Source organism: Triturus cristatus, chromosome 2_2 (assembly GCF_964204655.1).
Source record: "Triturus cristatus chromosome 2_2, aTriCri1.1, whole genome shotgun sequence".
Classification (NCBI taxonomy): Eukaryota; Metazoa; Chordata; class Amphibia; order Caudata; family Salamandridae; genus Triturus; species Triturus cristatus.
The window spans coordinates 432,572,434-432,593,565 of NC_140582.1; the positions used below are offsets into that span (position 1 = coordinate 432,572,434).

The window sequence follows — 21,132 nt, forward strand, 5'->3', positions numbered from 1 at the left end:
ACTTAGCCAGTCAGGCACCAGGCCCAAAGGAGGGGAGCTGCCCTCAGAACCAGTTTTGAGTAACTACAGAGTTGCTCATTTCCCTGGCCATACCTCTAAGGTTTGTACTGGAGCTCTGCGGAGGGGAGGAAATGTTTTTATTTTGATTTTGGGCAGTGATGTGTGCTGTGGATTGTTTGCAGTAAAACGCACATGGAGTGCTGTAAAAGTGGGTAGTCCCGCCCCCCACAACCCCCGTAAAACATTTTCCCCATTGGTTAGGGAGTGGCCAGGAGTTTCCGCCACCCACAGGCTGACACTAGGTATGAATGTGGCACCCACAGTACCCTTGTCATATCACTTCTGGACCTTTGGAAGAAAAGAGGAAGACTGGACCTGCTGTCTGTGACCTAAGAAGAGCTTCAAAGGGTGGACCTGCTCCCCCTCTTATACTCCGGACAAAGAAGTGGACTCCAAAGGTCATAAAATCAGCATTCCTGTTTGGGCTACAAGAACAAAACCAGTTTAAAGTGAATTTTTCATATATTCAGAGTTAAGCAATTCCTACTGTACTTGCCCTGGGCCCTACTTCCGGCCTCTGTTGTAGGGAGTTTTGACCTTGAAGTGCTGTCTCCAAGGTCATGGACCACTGGCTGGTGTCAAAGTGAACCTCTAAAGTTTCTTGAAACCTTTGCCAACTTTTTGTTTTGAGAACCGCTCAGGGACCTGGTTCAACCTGACAAGCCAAACTGATTAATGTGCATTGCTGTTGGGCAAAGATACAGGTTGCTCCAACTATGTTCTTCTCAGCAGCAGCAATTCCCATTCACGGGGATCTCGTGTAGAAGGTTTCTGGCATCTTGGAGCCCTCCTCTACAGACTGCTGCCTTGCCGCGCTGGGAGACACGGAGCGTCAAAAAGGTGACTTAGTCCAAATGTAGAAATCTTCACCAGGTGAAGACGAGAAATATCGGCATCACTCAGACTTAATCTCTTCATCATGCAATCTGTTACATAAGATCCAGCGCGTGCTAGTCCAACTGTTTCCCCAAGATCCTGTTGTGCTCCTGGGGGCAAACCCAGGCCATGTAGATCATCGGTTCCTCCTGCTTATCACACCAGTCCAGATCCCCTTTCTGTTCCACTACGGGGGGAGGGGGATCTGGAGATATCCATTTGTGTACTATGTTGATGTAGTTGTACTTATTAAAATGTGGTCTAATTTCTTTTAATTGGTTTGTTATTTTTCTTGTGTTGCGTTGTGACTTTTTTGCTGTTGAGTACTGCATAAATACTTTGGACATTGCCACTAAGCACAGCCTATCTGCTCTGTGTCATAGATAGCAAGGGATTGAGCACCGGTTGATTTAGTGACTTTAATGATTCCCTCTTACAAGGATTGTAATTATTACTTGAAGTGGATACTTACCCCTCAACTAAAAACCCAATTTGTCAAACGCGACCTCATTGTTAAGCACATATAGTTTCTTAAGCAGTTGTCACTGGAAGACATGGAGAATTTGGTTGCAGTCCCAGAATATGTTGAAGCACAGTTGCTGTACTGGCCAAATAAACACTTGTCAAAGTTGTCCAAGTGTAGAGTCGTAGTCTAATGTAACAATAACTTGATAGTAGTTAGAAGCAAGCATGTCATTGAAGTAGCTTTAATTAAGAGAAAATAGGTAGTCGCAGTAGTTGCAAACTGCTCCATATTGTGGAACGATTCACCCCTTTTTGTTCTCCTCACCAACTGTGGCCTCATCCTCGAATTTAGAGGAATCCCATCCACACAGTGTTCATTTGTGACTGTATCACAGTTAGTACAGAACTCCAAATATTTCCATGTTAACCGCTTATAGCGTATAAATATCTTCACTAGGCTCTCAAACCCCTGTGTGCTAGCTAACTTGACAGCTTATACAAGAAAATGTTAATATCTTGTAAATCGGACCACTTGAACAGTGCAGTTCTGCAGCTCCCTTAATGTCTGCATATATTTAGATTTTCTGTATTTTTCGCATAATCCATATTGTACCTATTAAAAATGTGCCACTAACAGATCAAAGTTGTGGAGATCCTTTCATATGAAATATAATACAGTCTTTCTCTTTTTGTCAGATTTTTCTTATTGCTTTTTTAATTCAGAATACAAAGCAAGGTATGAACAATTGAGGTAAATCAATTTTCAGTGATGCTCAGTCATAAAATAACTTTAAGACACTTCCCCTCCTCCCCACTCCCCCCCCCCCCCACCCCCCAAAAGACACCATACAGTTACAGGTGATTTGTAGAGAAGAGGTGGTCAATGAACAGTGATGCATACCAATCCTTGCGCCAATACAGCAGAAATGTGTTCCATTACACAAATTAGGAGAGAAGAGAGGGCCCTTCCACTGAGTTCCTGATTTGGGCTCCACAAGCCCCAAAAACCTTCTCAGAACAATTGAAGTGCTCTAAGCCCTAGAAGGGGGAAATCCCAAGTGCTGTACCTGGGTAAAATAGAGTATCAGTGGAGACCTTTGTGTGGTGTACCCTTCTGAGTCTGTCAGGTAGAGTAACACTTCAGCGAAGTGGAACAACCTGCGCATTGGTATAAGTCACTTAGGCTCCAAAAAATAAATATATGTAATCCGTGTTTTCGTGTTGTATTTGGGAATCTTGGCCCATTAACTTTGATGGATGCAGAAAGGCACTTATCACCTGTAGAAATTTAGTTTTTCATCTGGTCAATTTTTTGAGAGACTGCTTCAAAAGCCCTCCAGCTCACCAGATCGAATGGTAGTGAATCCAGGGATGATCTTGCCAGGATCATCTTCTACACAACACCCTCCCTACCAGGCGTGCCAACTGTCTTAATATTGTGGCTCCCCTCCCTGTGTTTTATGAAGCCATCTTGATCTGAATGAATCGAGCTGGGAGGCGCATATTTTCAGAAGTTTAAGCATTTTTTTCTTTTTTTTTTCAGAAGGGCTCTGTTTCTGCATGAGGAGTATTCCTCTTTGGACTTCTCAAACTTGGGCATAAGGAACACACATGCCTCACTCATGGCATGCATGAACGTATTTAAGTATTTTGATGTAATCGCTCCACGGTTGAGTCCGGTCACTTCCCTTATCTTATTTCCTGGTTCGGAATCTTGTTAAAAGTTTGAGGGAGGTGGATTCTTGTTAAATTGTTACTTGCCTGCTTCTTCACTTCTGTACTTCGATTGCTTTAGTAGTTATGGAAGTTTTGAAGTTCTTGAAGAGTGAACTTGGGTGGAAGGGGAGGTAGGTATCAGAATGTCAACCAGGCAGACTGACATTTTACCATATATAAAAAATGACATTTTTTCAGACTGTCACTTCATTGACTAAAAACATATTTCTGTTGTATCTTCCCGTCTCCATCTTATTGATATTTTTTATTTTTTTTATTTTTTTTTCCTTATTGATGTCTTCACTGCTGGCTAAAGGAGCTAATTGAATTTTGGACTAGGAGATATATTGGCAAGAGATTGAGTGCTGTAAATCTAATGCTATTGTTTCGGTCTATCTGCGCTAACCATGTGTTCTCTCCATACCATGCTGCACATGGAGTAGCAATTAGGGGTGGGCGGTAAACTGCTCGGCCAGCAGAGTTCATAGTTTTGCCCACTCAGTGATCCAAGTGTGCAGAGTTTGGCAAAAACTCAGCCAACCACTGTGAGGCAGTGTTTCTCGCCAATGTCAAGTTGATGAGCGCGAGCGAGGTAAAAACTGGTTCTAAGCCGCCTCCCGGCGAGATTTCTCAATACAGTTTGTCGAGACAGGTCCCGACTGCTCGTGTTGAGAAGGTTACCGATTGCGTTGCAAAAGCTGCCGCTCCAGTAGAAAATCTACTCTAGCAGCAGAAAGAAGCAGTGCCCTCTGGCGCACCGTGTGGTGCCGTTCACACTGATTTTACAGCATGAGACAAGCTCCCGGTGCTAAAAATCAGCGCAACGGACTGGAATTCGGCTGCTTGTGGACCTCTGTGGTATCTCAGAGTTTTTAGGTAACTGTGGAATTACGCTGAGTAAAACTCGCGAGTTTCGCCCACCCCAAGTAGCAATGTAGTTTGCTGCCCTACTTTTAAAGATGGCTTTAAACATTTGGGATTGCATTTCTCTAGTGTTGTAGTTAGTCCCATAAACAAAGCACCAGAAACGTATTTATTTAATGGGACAGTGGGTTGCTGTTATCTGATTGTAATTAGCTTGTATTATTTATTTTAAGAGGGCCCATATGGAATATTCGGCGGCAGAGATGCATCCAGGGGTTTAGCAACATTTTGTCTGGAGAAAGAGGCGCTCCGTGATGAGTATGACGACCTGTCCGATTTAAATGCTGTGCAGATGGAAAGTGTTCGAGAATGGGAAATGCAGTTTAAAGGTACATGTCTTATTTTTGCTATTTTAACCGTTTGTTCAGCATCTAGTCTGTTTATGAAAAGTAATCAATGTTTTATTTTCGCAATGATAACATTGTTTTAACTGAAGAAAAGATTTATCCGTGCTTAGAATCACTTGTTGCATACAGTGCAGAGCAACTGCAGAAGTAGCTTTAGAATGTGCTAATGTTGTGCCAAGCATTTTGTCTAATCTCTTTTTTTCCAAGTTCCTTTTAAGGTTTGGCTTTAAAGCAGCTTCTGAGATGCAAGCCACATTGATTGGAAATGTATGCAAAAGGGACATCAATGTACTATGTGTCTTCTGACTGCATTTAAATATGTATTCCTACCCATGACAAGGCACGGTAGTGCTTGTGGAAAGGTGGCACTTTAGTCAGTGATCTACTTGCACTATTAGACATTTTCCTGCATACTGAGCTACAGTTTCTCATGGTCTTTATCACTCGGTTGTTGAGCAGCGTGGCATGCAGTCTGTTTTAAAGTTGTCCCAAGTGTCTTGCAATATGTCATGCCATTTGTCGTGAAGGTTATGAATTCTGTCATACAGGAAGGCATCCAGGTGATTGTGTATGTGCTGGTGTAATGTTTATGCAAGTACCTACCTGCAATATGTCAGTAGTGGTACTTTAGAAATATTGTATGAAGTCAATCCAGGAGTGACTGAATCCTATTCTCTCATGCAATGCTAAGCTAACAGATCCCATGAGGACCAGTTAAGTGAGCCAGAGAAACTGTTAAATGATCTGTGACTTACCCAGCAAAGTATTAATTGGTTTAAGTGAACCGGTTCCGAGAGAGTAAGTGATAAGATGGCACACATCTGGGTAGAATTTGATTTTCTGGTTCTAGGCCCTAAATGTGCATGTTAGACCTGTCAGCCTTAGGGTAGTCTCCCTCCCTACCCCCCCCCCCCCCCCTTAAACAGTTTGCTGTACTCCCCTGTTTTTTCCTGAGCTCATTTTTGTTGGACTTGAGACTCTGTGCAATTTACCTATGCTAACAAGAGCTAGTGTGTTCTATCCCTAAAACATATTAACATTGGCTTATGCCCAATTGGCACATTTAGCTAACTTGTAGGTCTCTAGTACAGTGGTACATGGTATTACATGTACCCGGGACCTGTAAATTAAATGCTACTAGTGGGTCTGCAGCCTTTATTATGCCACCCACTGAAGTAGCCTTTTAAATATGCGTCAGGCTTGCCGTGCAGCCTGTGTGTGGCCATTTCTACCTGGCAAAATTAACCTTTTGTCAGGCCTATACCTTCCTTTTTAATACATATGTCACCCCTAGGGTAGGCCCTAAACAGCCCAATGGGCATAGTGCAGTGTATTAAAAAAGGTGGACCCTGGTAGTGAAACACTCTAAAACACTCTAAAATAAGTGATAACTTTCAATTGTGAGCAAGTAGAAATATTGAATTTGTTGTCCAAAGAACTATGATTTAAAACCCTCTTTAATGATATTCCCAATTCGTAAAATGCCACTTTTAGAAAGTTGGAATTTTCTTGTCCCAACCATTTGGTGCCTCTATCCTGGGTCACATGACTAGGTGTAGTTGGCATTTGGTCTTTGCGTACTGCTCCCAGACAGTGAGACAAATGGGCAAAATGTGTTAGCAGGAAGGTACATGTCTTATTTTTGCTGTTTTAACGGTTTGTTCAGCATGTAGTCTGTTTATGGAAAGTAATAAAAATGTTTTATTTTCGCAATGATAAAATTCTAATTAATGGAGAAAAGATGTATTCACTGCTTAGAATCACTTATTGCATACAGTGCAGAGCCATTGCAGAAGTAGCTTTATAATGTGCTAATGTTATACCCTAGAATTTTGTTTCACCTCCCTTTTTCCAAGTTCCTTTTAAGGTTTTGCTTTAAAGCAGCTTCAGAGGCTTTGTAGGTCTCGCCTGAGCCAGCTCATGCGCTGCTGGAGAGACATTTAGTATACAGGTTTTCAAAGTGCTGCCACAGCCGGCCTAGCGCTTGCGTTCATGCGAGCGTGCACGCGCGCAGCCGCCATCTGCCTCTGTTCCAGCGCGATCACTGTTGCGCGCGCACCACTCGCGTGATTACCACAGAGCGCGTCTGATCTTTCGCGCCCCTCCCCCGCCGTGCTGCTTTCACTTTCGCGCGCGGCCAAGCATCTGTTGCTGCTTCTACAATGAACCTCCTTTGTTTTTCACGAGCACCTTGCATCTCACCGCCTCTCCCTACCTCCCCTGAGGGCTACCATCTCTGCAGGTTCCTCTCACCTCACGTCTGTGGCTGACCAACATTTTGATTGTTTGTCCATGTGAAAGTGCCAAATTCATAGTACTGCTCCCCAGGTGGAGCTGTAACAGGAATAGTGACTATACTCCATCTTGTCATTTTATGAAGCTCCCCCGCATGCATGTCACTGCTGAATGAAATCCAAGCATTTGCGCCCTGTCTCCAGCCGGGTCCAATTTACCATTTGCCTGCAGGCATTTACAACTAAGCACCCGCAGCTGCACGTTGCTGATCAGCTGAATCCTATTTATTTCATCTCCCGCTCCAGGCGCATGCTTCTCAGTTTCATAGCAGCGCCATAGAGGTAAGATGTGGCCATCCCTTACAGCACATGAATACATTACATTTTTCAATCCAGTCCCCGCTTTCTTCTCAATTACTTTCTCTTTCCCAATCTACTAAAATATCTTTCAACATTCATGTGTTTTAAAAGCACCGTTAATAATTTCATTCCCTTCGCCAGTCCACGCTTTGTACATTATTCACTTTCTCAGATTGCACTGAAGAGTTTTACACTTGGATGCACTGAAATATCTTTCAACACTTGCCGTCCTTTTAAAAAAAAAAAAAAAAAACACCATGAATATTAGCGAACCCTATTCATTTTCGCGTTTATTATTGCACTAATCCTTTTCAATACTTACAGCACCATTCTGTTTATTAGAAGCCCAGAGGCACTCCGAAACGATCACACATGTAGCATGTTTTTAATAGACAGTCCGGTCTCTTGTACTGCTCGTGCCAGATTTAGACCATTTATTTTAATCTCTGACTTGTACAGGCATACCGACGTGAGATTGCTTCCACCTCTTATTATTAGCAAGCTGTTGCATGCTATCTCTGTGCGAGCTGCCACAGATGGCAACGCATGAATAACAATTCCATTATTGCTGCATGAACCACAGTCGCCACATGGATATTAGTAATACTACCGCCCTCTTGTCACCCTGCCCACTAGTGACTCACTACCACTTGGGTTATGGAATGCATATTGATAGCCTAAATTGGGGCAACGTTCAAATACAATCTAACATGAAGTCACCTTACCATCAGCTAAAGAACTGTGATGCCCCATTGATGTGATTCATTACCATCAATGCATAGCCAATAGGTCTCGCTTTTGGGACCTTATAAGTGTTGAGCCATGCAACAGTTGATGTTGTTGCACCAAGGATATTGTGCTGCAAAACTAAATACTTATAATGTCCCAAAAGCGAGACCTATTGGCTATGCCAATGCTTGTTAATTGGGGGGGGGGGGTTAGCTGTCACATCACAAAGCCTCTACCTGAGCACCCACACAAATAGTTTGACACTCTTGGGCCAGGGCAGAGAGGCAGCAAATTCAAAGCACCTCTGGGGGTGGAAACCTCCAGAACAGTCTCCCACTTCAAAGCTGGCACCAAGTATAAATATTGAACCCTCATACCCAATTCTTCAGGTGACCTGTGGAATACTCAGACTGCTGTGCTACTCTGCTCTGCTGCCCTGCTCGAAAAGGACTGGACCTTCTTCTTGAACCCAGGGCCTCCAAGGGCTGGTTGGCTGGTCTCCTGATGAGAACCTTAGGCACAGAAAAGTCTCCAACCACCTCAAACCGAGAACCTGGACTGCTGCGAGTCTTGCCCCTCCAGTGGTGCCACCCCATTCCTTTACTTTTGAAAGTGGGCCTAAAGGTGCTTTGCCAATCCGACTGTGGTCCAAGCAGAACTAAAGCAGTGTGATACATCTCCTCACAGCACTGCATTGGAACCCGCATGCGCATCCATGATGCAGAACCCCGCAGCTCTTTTGAACCACCCCTTCACGACGCACTCTGCGCCAGATTTCACATTGCCAGCCCCTGTTGACTGTATTCCCGACATCGCAGCCCTGCAGCTTCTTCAAAAACACTGCTGTGCAACGCTTTCTCATAGCGGTATCTCGAAACGCTCCGCAGCCAGGATTCAGGGTACTTTATGTAGTAGGCTTGCTTGGCCTATGTATCCAGCCCATGTTTGGCCAGAATTTGTGACTTTGTACTGGTCCGGCACAACCAGATAATCACAGTTAGCGCTTTGTGTTTCTAGGCACTAATTTAACTTAAATCTTTAAATTTGCATATCTCCATTTCTACTAACGGGATATTTGTAGTTTTTGTCTTAAACAATGTATAACATTTACACTACTGTTTTCTAAAGTGGTGTGGGATTTTTCCTTTATTGTGTTTTGATTATATTACTGTTTGGGGTGCTGCATAAATACTTTGCACATTGCCTCTAAGTTAGGCATAACTGCTTTGTGCCAAGCTACCAGCCTGGTTTAATTTGGGGATTGCTTGTGTTGTGTTTCACCCGACACAAATTGTGGTTGCTGCCCTCCCTCAACCAATAACCCAATTTCTTTCATGCTAAACAGGGAAGCAACCCTTAACTTCTACACCCTTTGCTTAGGCGCTAAGGTTATATACCTTGTATACCTTAGGATTGGAATCTAGTTGTTGGCGAGGAAGGGATTGGTAAACCAAAGATAACCCTCAGAGAGCTAAGCCAGGGCTTAGGGCAGAGTGTGTGGAACAGGGGTGAGAACTATTGCGGTGTGCATACAGGCTCTGGGACTTCTTAATTGGTCATGGTTGACCAGGAAGTTCTCATACCCTTACTCAGAAAGACACTTTAAACACAGCTGTTCATATGTCAATATCAGAGCTCAGAGGCAGTGAGAGAACTTTAGTCTTGCATGGCAGAAAGAAGAAAAAGTGCTTTGCTCAAGAAAAATGAATTTATTTGCTTAAAAGCGCAACTGCTGCTGAGATCATGGAACCAAATTATGCCTTAACATGAGGAGTGGCACATGCCTATTAGTGGAAGCAGACACAAACAGGATGAGCAGGCTTCTCTCTCCCTCAGAAAGAGCATCACTGTCTGTTCGGCAAGATAGAAGTGTAAGAGGAATACATCGAGTGAGCTATTGCACCATGTTAGTATCATCTGCTGTTCTCATTGGTGGTGTTCAAGTCCCCTCTTAAAACAACCAATTTAGGGCTGGCCATTTATTGTGTTATCATGGGCTCTTATTGTTTGACCTTATGATTTTTGAGAAGATCAGAGGGACTCATTAGTTGTAAAACGGCTAAAACTAATTGTTATTGTGCCCTTCCGGTATTGAGGGACATAGGGTAATGAAAATGGAAGCTAAACATAGTGAAATAATTTAGATTGTGGTGAGTTTTTATACATGTTGCATTATGTCACAGCATAGGAAATCTAATTCCTTTGACAGGACGCACACACAAATATGCAGTTTATATGTATAACTGCTAAATGCATGTTCTTGAATAAAATGCAATTTGCTAAAGTTATTGGACCCAGAGTACAATTTAACCAAATGTGCAAGATTGCTTTCCATGCAAAATCCGTGTTCTTTCTAGTGCTTTAATTTTTACTGAACACATTTGTACTTTCTGGGACTTGTAGTCTGACTACTTTGATTAGTGAGTTGAGACTTTGACAATGGTGATTAATTTGAAGACCTAGGACTGGATAATGATCCATCTACAAGGAGAGGCCTGCCAGCCTCAAATGTGTTGTGTGCTAGTACTACAGCGATGTTCTCGCAATCTACAGTACATATGTTTGCTATTACATCACAAACCAAAGCAGGAACGGTCATGCAGAGGGCACTGTATTGTTACCTACAGTTGATCTTTCAACTATACCAAGGATGGACTTACTGTCTGAAGTTTTGAGAATAGACATGAGTCTCTAAAGAGGGACGACTGACTGAAAGGGCCTTCAGGCTCCCCTTTATACTGTCTCCAATGTGGCTGCCGCCTCCTGTTGCAAGATTATGTGTGATTCTCCCCAACACTAGTTATGCATTATCACTTAATTTGGTTGCCCAGCAGCTCCGATCCTATCTGGAGTCCAATGTTTAGCAGTGTTTTCCTATTCTTCCTGGATAATAGAAGGTGCCTGCGAAACTGTTGATGTAATGTGTGCCAGAAGGAGTTCAGAATGGGTACCAGTAAGAAGTACTCTTTTGATACTTCTGGAATGATGAAGCTCTTGAATTGAATGCATAACACAGCAGTCATCTGCATGCTGCAAAGAGAAGACCACAGGACAATAAAGGCACATTAATTGCTTCTGCTACTCTCCCCTTTCTGAAACCTACTCGTAAGTCCTAGCCACTCAAGAGAATGTGAGTGTGCGAATATTGGATTGTACTGCACCTAGTGCTGTAAACTTATTTCTGCATCAGGGAAAGAGTTTTATGTGGATCCAAGTTTTGATAGCCTTTTTTTTTCTTATTATTAATTGAAAACCCCCTCTACCCCCAAAATTGAAAGTGCAGGACAAAAAACAAATCTTTTACAAATCGGCGAAGGTTCTTGTTCAAAACCACCTAAAATGTAAAAAAAAAAAGTGGTAATGTCTGTGTCTAAAAACTAAAGTATGTTGTAACATTTTAAAGGAAAAATTGAATATTCTTTGGCTCATCGTTGTACTGTTTTGTCAAAGTCACAAAGAAAGAAATCTACATATTACCCCCCCCCCCCCCAACTGTACCGACCGTGTCTGGCTTTCCTCTGCCCTGCACTTCTGCAGATAACCTTGCACTACACTGCAAGAGTATGTGCATTTTGTAAAGCATATCTAGGATTAAAATGATGCTTTAACACTTATCCAACGTTTTATGTGTACAGTAGAATACAGCACTTCTGGAAAGTTGTAATATATGGATAAATATAAGCTGTTATGCTTGCCTTCAGTAGGTGTAGCTTTTTAGGTCCAATCCCTGTGATGTTTATTGCATAAGAATTTGCCTATGTCCAAGTCTTGCTTCAAAACTGCTGTGGGGCATCCAACCCTGTTGCGCACTGCCATTGGCCTTTTTGGTACCCGTTCCAGTTGTTTTTCTATGGAGGGGTGGGTTGGGTCCTGGAGGTGCCATGCCCTAAGTCAGAGCCAGTTCCGAAGGCCATGCGCAGCAGAGGTTGACCGCAGGGTGTGATTTGCAGCGAGGTTCTTTTTCTAAAGCCACTGCGGTGGTTGGCCAGCCATGGGCTAATCCCAGTGAAATAAATGGCTGTGTGTCACAGGACCTGACACTGTCCCCCCCCCCCCCCCCCCCCCCCACACAAACATAGCAGACAATCCCCCCCAATGGAGCAGTAATTGGACAGAAACCACCTACTACGTGTGGCCTTCAACCATGAGCAATATAGGTTGGGCGACCAACTGAAACCAGTACTGACATGGCTGACAGAAGAAAAATCTTTGAGTATTTATTTTAAGTTTGGTACTGTGGGACCAGCCATCTAAATATATCAGACTCTTTCTGAGGGTTAACCCTTTAATGCCCAACCCAATCCCCATTTTAATTGCTAATTTCTGAAACGGCTGACCAGATTAACACAGATTACAAAAAGCACACTTTATGAGTAAAGTTTTGACTTTCTGACAAGTTTTGTGTGATTCTGTTAAGTCATTGTTTCTGTATGGTATATCAAGGTGGATTAAAATGGGAAATCGCACTTTTGGGAGCGCCCCTTTTTTTGCTTGACCCCATCTTCTTGGCTATCAGTACAAAACCTTCCATGAAGGAGACCAATTGGATTACCGTTGTGGGGGAGGGGGGGGGGGGGGGGGGGAGGTTTATGTGCAGATTCATCAAACGGCATCAAAGTTATTTGTGTTCGGTTATGTTAGGTTGTAATGTCTTAGCATTTGTATTTTATTTTTGTTACTTACATTTTATTCAGTTTTTCTTGTTAACCAGTGTTGTGGTGATGGGCAGTTAGTTGATGTACTATTTTATGTTTTTTGTGTTGTGCTGTCTTGGTCTAAGCTCTGACGATAGTGCTAGTCACGGGAATGTCATCCAGCTAATGTAATTCAACAGGCTCTTTGTCTTCCTTCTTCCATAGCACTGCAAATCATGCAGCCCTGATAAAAAAAGAGCATCACCCAGGTCCTTCACACACAACACCAAATGGCTTTCCCAGATAGGCGCACAGCATTTGCTCTTCAGCGACTCTCAATGGGGTCTGTAGCACTATAGAAATTCAATTACAGTGCAGTAGAATAAATGTTTTTAGCTTCATTTTAGTGTTGGTAATGCGAGACACAAGGAGTGTTAGGGATTACATCTGGATTTACCTATACCAGTTAGTGAGACTAAAGAGGGCTAGCTGATCAGGAATCGTATGATGAAAGCCTACCAATCGGCCGTTCTTGACCACTTTGTAGGAGAAAGCTTGTAATAAATGTATACATCTTGTGGTTCAGAACCAGGGTTCCCTTTCTTTCAAGCTCTACTCTTCTTTTAATCCCGATGGTCTGTTTTCCCGTGGCGGAATGCTCTGTTGCCCTATCTGTGCCTGCATTGGATGCAGCTATCTCAGCTAAAGGGTAAACATCTACTGTCCTCTTCTTCTGATTTCAGTCATGTGCAAGTAGTATTCCATGCTTATTGTTTTAGACGTCTTTGCTGTCTCTGATCATCCTTGCCTTCTGTATCCCAATTGATGGCCACACGCCTTGAGTTGAAGAATTAACAGTTTTTACCATAAAAATGTTTTAAGTAAAGATGGGTGAGTTTTCTTTTCCCGAAAGTTGTCTACTGCTTTTAATTTTTATCCTAGACCTATTGTTGGAGTTCTTAGGTAAAATAATGAATGCAATAGAACTATTGTCTTTCTTTCAGCGTAGTGTACAAGTACTTTGAAGGAAAACCGTATCCTAGTACTGCATCTCGACACAGCTGTCCTGAAAATAGGAAAGTATAGATTGACTTTGTAGCATTAGGCAAAAATTGGGTGCAAGGGGTGACTAAGGCTGTGCTGCAGTGGTTTATAGAACCTTATAAGGACACTGTGAACATCATCTAGTGGCTTTCCCTCAATGGGTTTTGTAATTCCTTTAAATTGTGTAACTGAATTTTCTAAGGAATGTAAATCGGTGATCAGCCCCTACAGCTGCTTGTAGCAGACACCTTTTTTACAGGATGTGGAGATGACTACTGTAGTGGCAGTTGCACAGGCTCATCAAAAAATTCCAAAGTGTGCAGTTTCAAAATAGTTCTACCTCCTGTTTTGCTTGCTATCCTGCTTCATAGGTTATAAAATGTGAGGAAAACTGATGATGAAAATAAGGGATTAAACATCTATGAAGTCCTGCTACATTCTCTTCTTCAAACTCATGGTATTTCCAAGGTACTGTCAAGTTCAGGACAGGAGCACATATTTGCTCTTCATTTATATTATTAAACACTTTGAGTTCCCCTTTCTTTATGCCACGGCTTGCACCCAGATCTAGTATTGTAGTACTGTTAGCTTTCTGATCTAAATCCATTCTCTCTACTTGGCAGCTGTGAATATTCACTGGCATCCTTGGCTCCTTTTGGCGGCCAGGATTTTCCTGTCCTTTGGTTTATGGTTTCTTCATCACCTTTGTATGCTGTGGGGAATATTAGAACAATAGCCGTCCATTCTCTGCTAACCTGCATTGGTTTTATGAAAAAGATCTCGTCCTGTGCCTTCAACAATGGAAGAAGAGGGTCAGTAGAACTCTTTCTCAGCCATCCAAGCTGCAAGATTCATTCTTTCCACACTACTGTTTTGGTGGACTATGCGAGCGAATCTCATAGCTGTATTTGGATTTCTGCCACTGTGTAGACGGGACCTAATACCTGCTCTTTCACTTGAGGTGCTCACATATGTAAAAAATGATATATTGCTTTGAGTTGCGCCATCTGCCTCAATGTGCAAGAGCTCCTTCTTAAGCACATGATCTTCTTAAGTCTCTGGAAACAATTCTGCTCTTTTAATGTGTTAATACCACCTAAATTCAGTGGAATATGCTCAAAGTTTCCAGTTTCTTCAACTGGATGTTACTTGAGGTGCCTTCATAGCCGACGTCTTCTAGGGAGTCCTCCGGGATTCTGGGTGACCATTTCAAGTGCTGCCTAGACCAATCTTTGGTGGAGTGAGAATAATGTGGGTAAGTTGGGTGATTGGGTGAAAGGGAGGATATGCGTGCATGAGCGAAACCATCCTGTGCAGGGAGGCCTGTCTAGTGGATTCTGTGTAAATCTTCGTTAGGAACAGCTGGGTCCTTGCTTGAATAGATCCAAGAGTGTTTTCCCAGGAGCCTCATGTATAGACTTCTTTTGCTGGTTCTCCATTGCAGGTGAGATTGGACAAAACCAATGTCTTGCATGGGATGGTCCAATTAGATCAATTAGCCTAGGGCTGTAGTGGACTCGCTCACATCAGTCGGAGCCTTGATTCATTGCTATAACTGAAATGTGGAGGGCTTTGTAACTGTGGATTGTGGCTTCCTTGGATCCTGAAATACAACAAGACCTACCCTATGAACAAGTTTATAAAAATTCTTGTGTAGTGTGCAGGTGCTCAATCTCTGTAGTACCTGCCTAACTCTCAGTCACTGATGTATTTACCACATGTGTCTTAAGAACATTGTGTCCAATGGTGCTGTAAAAACCCTCCTGGTGATTAGTTCGTGTTCAAGAAAAGTGAAAAAGGTAAAAAAGGTGTGATAGGACGACAGCGCCTCACGGAAGCAGCCCCAACGAGGTATGTGTAGACTGGTACTCGCCTACTACCTCCTGTTGTCATCATCGGTCGCTGCCGCCCAAACAGAAACAGTAAAGGTGGAACAGAAATGTGTAATGTACTGCGCTCAAACTCTTCGTGATCGTCCTAATGACTCCTATCTATCGAGCAACCTATGTGTTGCAGTGATGTGTGCTAATCTACAAAAACAGGAAGTGTCGACCCAGATTCGGTGAGTTGAGCCTGATCAGGACTCAAGTCACTCAGGAATAAAACCGAGCAGCACTACACTGGCTATATGGTGCTTTATTCTCAGCTGTGTCGCTGCTCATTTAAAAACCGACATGTTTCGTTGCCATATTACTTTACCGGCAACTTCATCAGGGCTTGGGTCGACTGGTCTCTCTGCAAACGCTAATGTGTACCAGCGATATCTTTAAATCAGCACCCTCGAGATGCTGTGTAACAGCATACCTGCACCTCCATCATGTAAGTGTCTTGGGTATTTGTGCACCAGCCCTTTGGCTGTTAAAATCAGAACTGCGGAACTTTGTTTCTCATCAGTCTGAGCTTCGGTTCTTGACTCGCCCTCGATCACTCGAGGCTATAGCAGGGTTCTTATATAATGAGATTGCTGCCATAATTTGTCGCTGCACTACATGGCACTAAAGGGGCAAGTGGATTTTGTTACAAGACCAGTAGATTTATGAAGCAACCTGCCCCATGGACAAGTAAATACTTTATTAAATTCCACACCCCTGGGCCCTTTCTCTGTGAAGGGGGAGAGGGGAGGGGAGTAGAAGAGGTAGGGTTTGGTCCTATGAAGGAGGACCCTGATCCATCTGAAAACTGGTACAAAAGCTGAGAATGCCAGCGAGTTAGAAATGTCCCAAAACTCTGGCCTTGATGGAAGGTGCATCCGTCGCCACCGTGATACGAAGGGCAGCGTGGGTCCTTGACCTGCAGCTGCCAGGGGGCGAGGTCAGTACCAACGTCTTGACGGAGGTGCTTCATCCAGGAGCAGGTTCCACTGAGCTCTTTCTCCTCTTCAATGAAGCCCTCACCAACGTTTTAGGGACCTGGGCTAAACCTAGCAGAGGGGCTTCTGTGCACCGCATGATTGACCAATGCCACCATCCTACCCCAGGAGACCCAGCATTCCTGTCCGAGCACCCGTACCCTGAGAGTCTGGTTGTGCAGGTCTAAACCTCTAAGGTCACCCCAAATGTGTTCCCTCTCACACCAATGGACCGGGATTCTAAGACGCTGAGCACCTTTTTGGGAAGCATATTTGTTTTCTTCCAACAGCCTGGTCTTGTGGTGGGTGAACATTGTATGTTGCTTGGGCCATTACTCCCATGTATTGTGGGACCTGGTTGCACATTTTCTTCCCATACTTTTTAAGAGGGCTACGCCATCCTTAATCAAGACTTCCTGGATGGCTTGGATGCAGCAGAGTTTGTCATCTGGTGTGGGCTGGACACAACAGACTCCCTAGGCAGAGACATGGCTTCTACGGTGGTTCTGCATTTTCTAGAGACTGTCAGAGAGGAAGATCCATGAAGACAGCAGCATGTAAAGTGTAAGCAGTCCCCATCGAGGTTCATGATACAGAGTTGGCATAGTGGTGACCCAATTTGTCGTAGAAGCCAAGTACACTGCAAAGACGCTTGACATCTAAGCATTGCTAGCTGTTGGACATTAATTGACTTCAAAGACCTAGACTTTGAGCAGATAACTAAACATGTCTCCTGATTGGGTCCACCACTTGAAAAAGACACTTCTAGATGCATCAAACTTGAAGTGTACAAGGCTTTACTCACCCTATTGTTAGATAATGCCTTTGGTACATCTTTCCTAATCTTTTACCCATGGGATCTGCATTATCTCATTTCTCCTTGGTCCACCAGAAGGTCCCCTGCGTGCTCTTCCAGCCCCATGACACTCAAACTTCTGTTCAGATTACTACACAAGTGCCACTATCACCAATAGCACCTGAGTGATCACATCGCAAAGTCCTCGCTCTACTACTGACACTAAAGAAGCATGTTTTGTATGCCTCAGTATTCTCACACTCCAAGAATTCTTAATTACTTAGTCTTTGGCCATCAAAGAATTTTCACCTACCTTGACGGGCTCCTCTTCCATCTAGAGTATGGCACATTGACGTCAATACCTTAAATAATGCACTAGTCAAGGGAACTACGAAGTTCAATATACATGTGCCTGTATCCATTCCTCTGCTTCAGTGATATGCAAGAATTTACACCATTGTTAGGCTTTAATATATTGCTGTCACAAGTACTTTGTTTTCTTGAACAATCCATGCAGCTCTTGTACTTCTTTCTTTGCCAACTCAGCGCCTTCCAGAATTCTGAAGAAGTATAAGCCTTCAAAGACAGGACATCTGTTTATGCACACAGACTCTCAGCCAGATTAGGTCATTGTCGCTACAACCAACAATTAACGATGCCAAAACTTTCTTCCAGGGTCTCTAGAAGAGGAGAGTAGATGCTTGACTCTGTGCAGTAAAATGTGTGAACATATGCCACTGTGTCTCCAAGTAAGTGTTCAGCTCTGCCGAGAATTACTTCGTCCTAACTGCACACCATTATAGTAATGGTTTGGCGTTGTAACAAAATATTTGGCTCTTGCTAACAGGTAAATAATTGTCAATGTTCTTTTTTCAGGGAACACTGCTTTAGTCACTTTGATTAGGTGCTGCTTTTGAAGGCAGAGGTAGAGACACTAAAAGCTGTTGATCTCAGAGGAGTTCAAGAAACAGCACTAGAAGTCAATCAACAGTCTATGTCCTACAAATGGTTCAAACCCCCTCAGTGGCTCCAGCAGCGCTAATAGCAGCTGAGACAACCTTATCACCCGGGCAACACCTCCAAAGGAAGATCTGCAAAGCAACTACCAGTGCTCAAAGGGAAGCCTTCAATAAAACTTTGACTTCGCCTTTACTCCTTAGCTTCCCACTGTGAGTGGGTTAAGCATCTCATATCACCTAGAAGAGTGGAAAGACCTAACCAAAGCCAGATGGGTGCTGAATATTGTGCACAATAGCTTCTCTTTGAGGTTCAGATCTTCTCCATGCATTACTTCAAAACGATTCTCCCAATTCTGTGAGGACCAGCTCCTACAAGAAGTGAAAATCTCACTTGAAAAACAATGTGCGGAGGAGACCCCTCATCTCCAAATATGAAAGGAAATGTATTCCTTTTACTTTATGGTTCTAACGAAGAGAATCAGACAAGTTCAGACTTATTCTTCATCTCGAAACGGAAAACAAATGGATAAAAAAGAAAATTCGGGATGTTACCTTTGCATCAGTTTTTCCAACTACTTCAACAGAATTATATTTGCACCATAGATCTACAGGAAGCATGTTTTCACTTTCCTGTTGCACCACAGCATTGAAAGCTCACAAGGTTCCTAGTGGGGAGCAATCCCTACTAGTACAAAGTTCATCCACTCATCCTAAAGTCCACTCTGACAACATTTTTCAAGTGTATGACAGTTTTAACAGCATAACAAAAAGCTAAGTAAGAGGGTCCTAGGGATAAGTTTAAAGACCAACACAGCAAAAATCCCCAAATCAATAATCAATATACAAAAGAATACTGTGGGTCTTGAGTGTAGGATCAGAGCATATAATGCTAGAGCAAGAAAGAGAAGGAGAGTCCGCAAATAACCGTGGCGGGTCTAAAAACCTCCACTGAGGTTTTAAGTTCCCATCACCCACCGGTGGTGGTTCTTCATCATTTGGGAACTAAGGACGAACCCCGGAGTACCAGTCACTATGTTGGTTGTGGTGGTACCCTGGTTGTCCAAGGCAACCGTGCCAAATTGTTACCAGCGGGTGATGATTGCAGTGCGAAAAAGTGATGAAAAAAATAGTGAAGTTAAAAATGACTACCAAGACACTGTGCAATTTTATTCTGGCGCTATCTTGGTGTCAAGATTAAAACCAAGTGTTGACAGCTTAAACAAATAACTGTCAGATTACAGGTCTACATGTTTCGGCTGTTGGACAGTGGAGTCCGAGCTCTCGTCAGGACCATGTAAACGCTACTGCAAAACGTGATAGAAAATAATAAAAACTGAATCAACGGTTGGTACCCAATACAACCTGGTGGAGTCCTGTGCGTCACATTGGAAACGTTACAGGCATTGTCTGGAGGATGGCCTCTAAATAGAAACAAACACACAGGTATACTAAGTGGGACACTCTATCGATCTATTGACACCCTAGTATATATAGCTGATCCAAAACTAATGTATAAAACAATGTACTGGACGTTCCTTAATTCTTAATATTTGTCAAAATTATGGAAATTTGCAAGGAGGACATATGTTGTATTAAATCAAAAATCGTTATTGACAGAAATTTTAAAGTGCACTTACCCGAGTCAATGTGGGTACGCACCTCGCCTCGCCTGGCATCCGCTCAGGACTATGAGGCACCGCTCTAAGGAGGAAGAATTCCAGAATGGGATAATGTTACCACCGTGGGTAGAGAAACACCTTCAGCCTGCACGGTCAAAAAACGGAATTCCCTCAACTTATGCTGGTGAAAACTAAGCTACTCAGAACAACACGCAGCCACCCAGAAGAGGGTATGGACAACAATTCCGACCCAATTCTAGACCCAATTCTAGACGTGGCATGCCTAATCCTTATCACCAAGGAGGTTCATGGTGGCCCCCAGCCCCATGGGGCTATCCATTCCCCCCTCCTTACACTCAGCCTTTACCTCCCTTCGGTTCACAAGAACCCCCTATCTTTGGACAGCCGCCTTTTTTAGGAACAGGCCGCGGACGCAACAGGGGCAGAAGGAGAAGGCAGCCTCAAGTACACTGGCTGGCGGATCAACCACCACCCAACACCCGCAGCAGGAAAGGTCAACCTCAAGCAGGGACAAGCTCGGACACAACGAGCTAGTGGTGAATTTAAGCACAAGAACTTTTACACCTGATGAACTTTTAGTGCTTAACAAAGGCTTGGGTTTTGTCCCCACTAATGTTGGAGATCCTTTTCTACTGCGTTGTGAGCTAGCCAAATTTTTCCGTAAAATCCGTCTACACTTTTTCTTTAAAGATAGAGATCTGACATCCTCTGTTGACACTTCACCTGATAGGAATACAGGCCTTAAAAATCCATCCACCTTCAATCCTCCGGCTCATCTTACACCTGACCGAGTTAGAGTGTTTGAACAGGCAGTAATTCATGATATTACTAACATCACCACTAGACAAAACAAACCTTATCATAATTTGTCCTTTAGAGAGAAACAAGCCTTACAAACCCTCTCAAATGACGAGAGTATCACCATTAAACCCGCTGACAAGGGTGGTGCCATTGTCGTTCTGGACACGGATGCGTACCGCACTGAGTGTCTTAGACAACTAAATGACCGCACAGCATATGAACCCTTGCCTATGGACCCTACACCCAGACTCTCGAGGGAGATTAAGGCTCTTGTAGAAGATGCTAAGACTGCGGGTTGGATTACAGAACAAGAGTCGCAATTCCTAATAACCACACATCCAGTTATGCCATATTTTTATGTCTTGCCCAAAATCCACAAAACCCAAAGACCACCTCCGGGGCGACCTATTATCTCAGGTATCGGTTCCTTATTGGAACCCCTTTCCACCTTTGTGGATTTTTTCCTGAGACCACTTGTAAAAGAAATGCCCAGCTATTTGCAAGACACGAAGGATGTCCTCAGACTTCTCCCGGACATCAGCTATGACACAGAGACAGACTTCCTGGTCAGTTTTGACGTAGAGTCTTTATACACCTGCATCCCACAGATTGAAACTCTAGAGGCGGTCAGAAGTCTTCTGGATGCAAGAGATTTGGACACCATCACCCCGGTCCATTTCATCATGGAATGTGCAAGAC

The 21,132-nt window shown here is 43.4% G+C and overlaps 1 protein-coding gene across 1 annotated transcript in view; it reads left to right on the top strand.

Annotated features, from left to right (window-relative positions):
• The window catches only part of PGRMC2 (progesterone receptor membrane component 2), a 98,514-nt gene that overhangs the window by 70,368 nt on the left and 7,014 nt on the right, over positions 1 to 21,132 (top strand). The window contains exon 2 of the mRNA XM_085641527.1: positions 4,215 to 4,370. Within this exon, the coding sequence (XP_085497653.1) occupies positions 4,215 to 4,370 (156 nt within the window). The remainder of the gene's footprint in view (positions 1 to 4,214; positions 4,371 to 21,132) is intronic.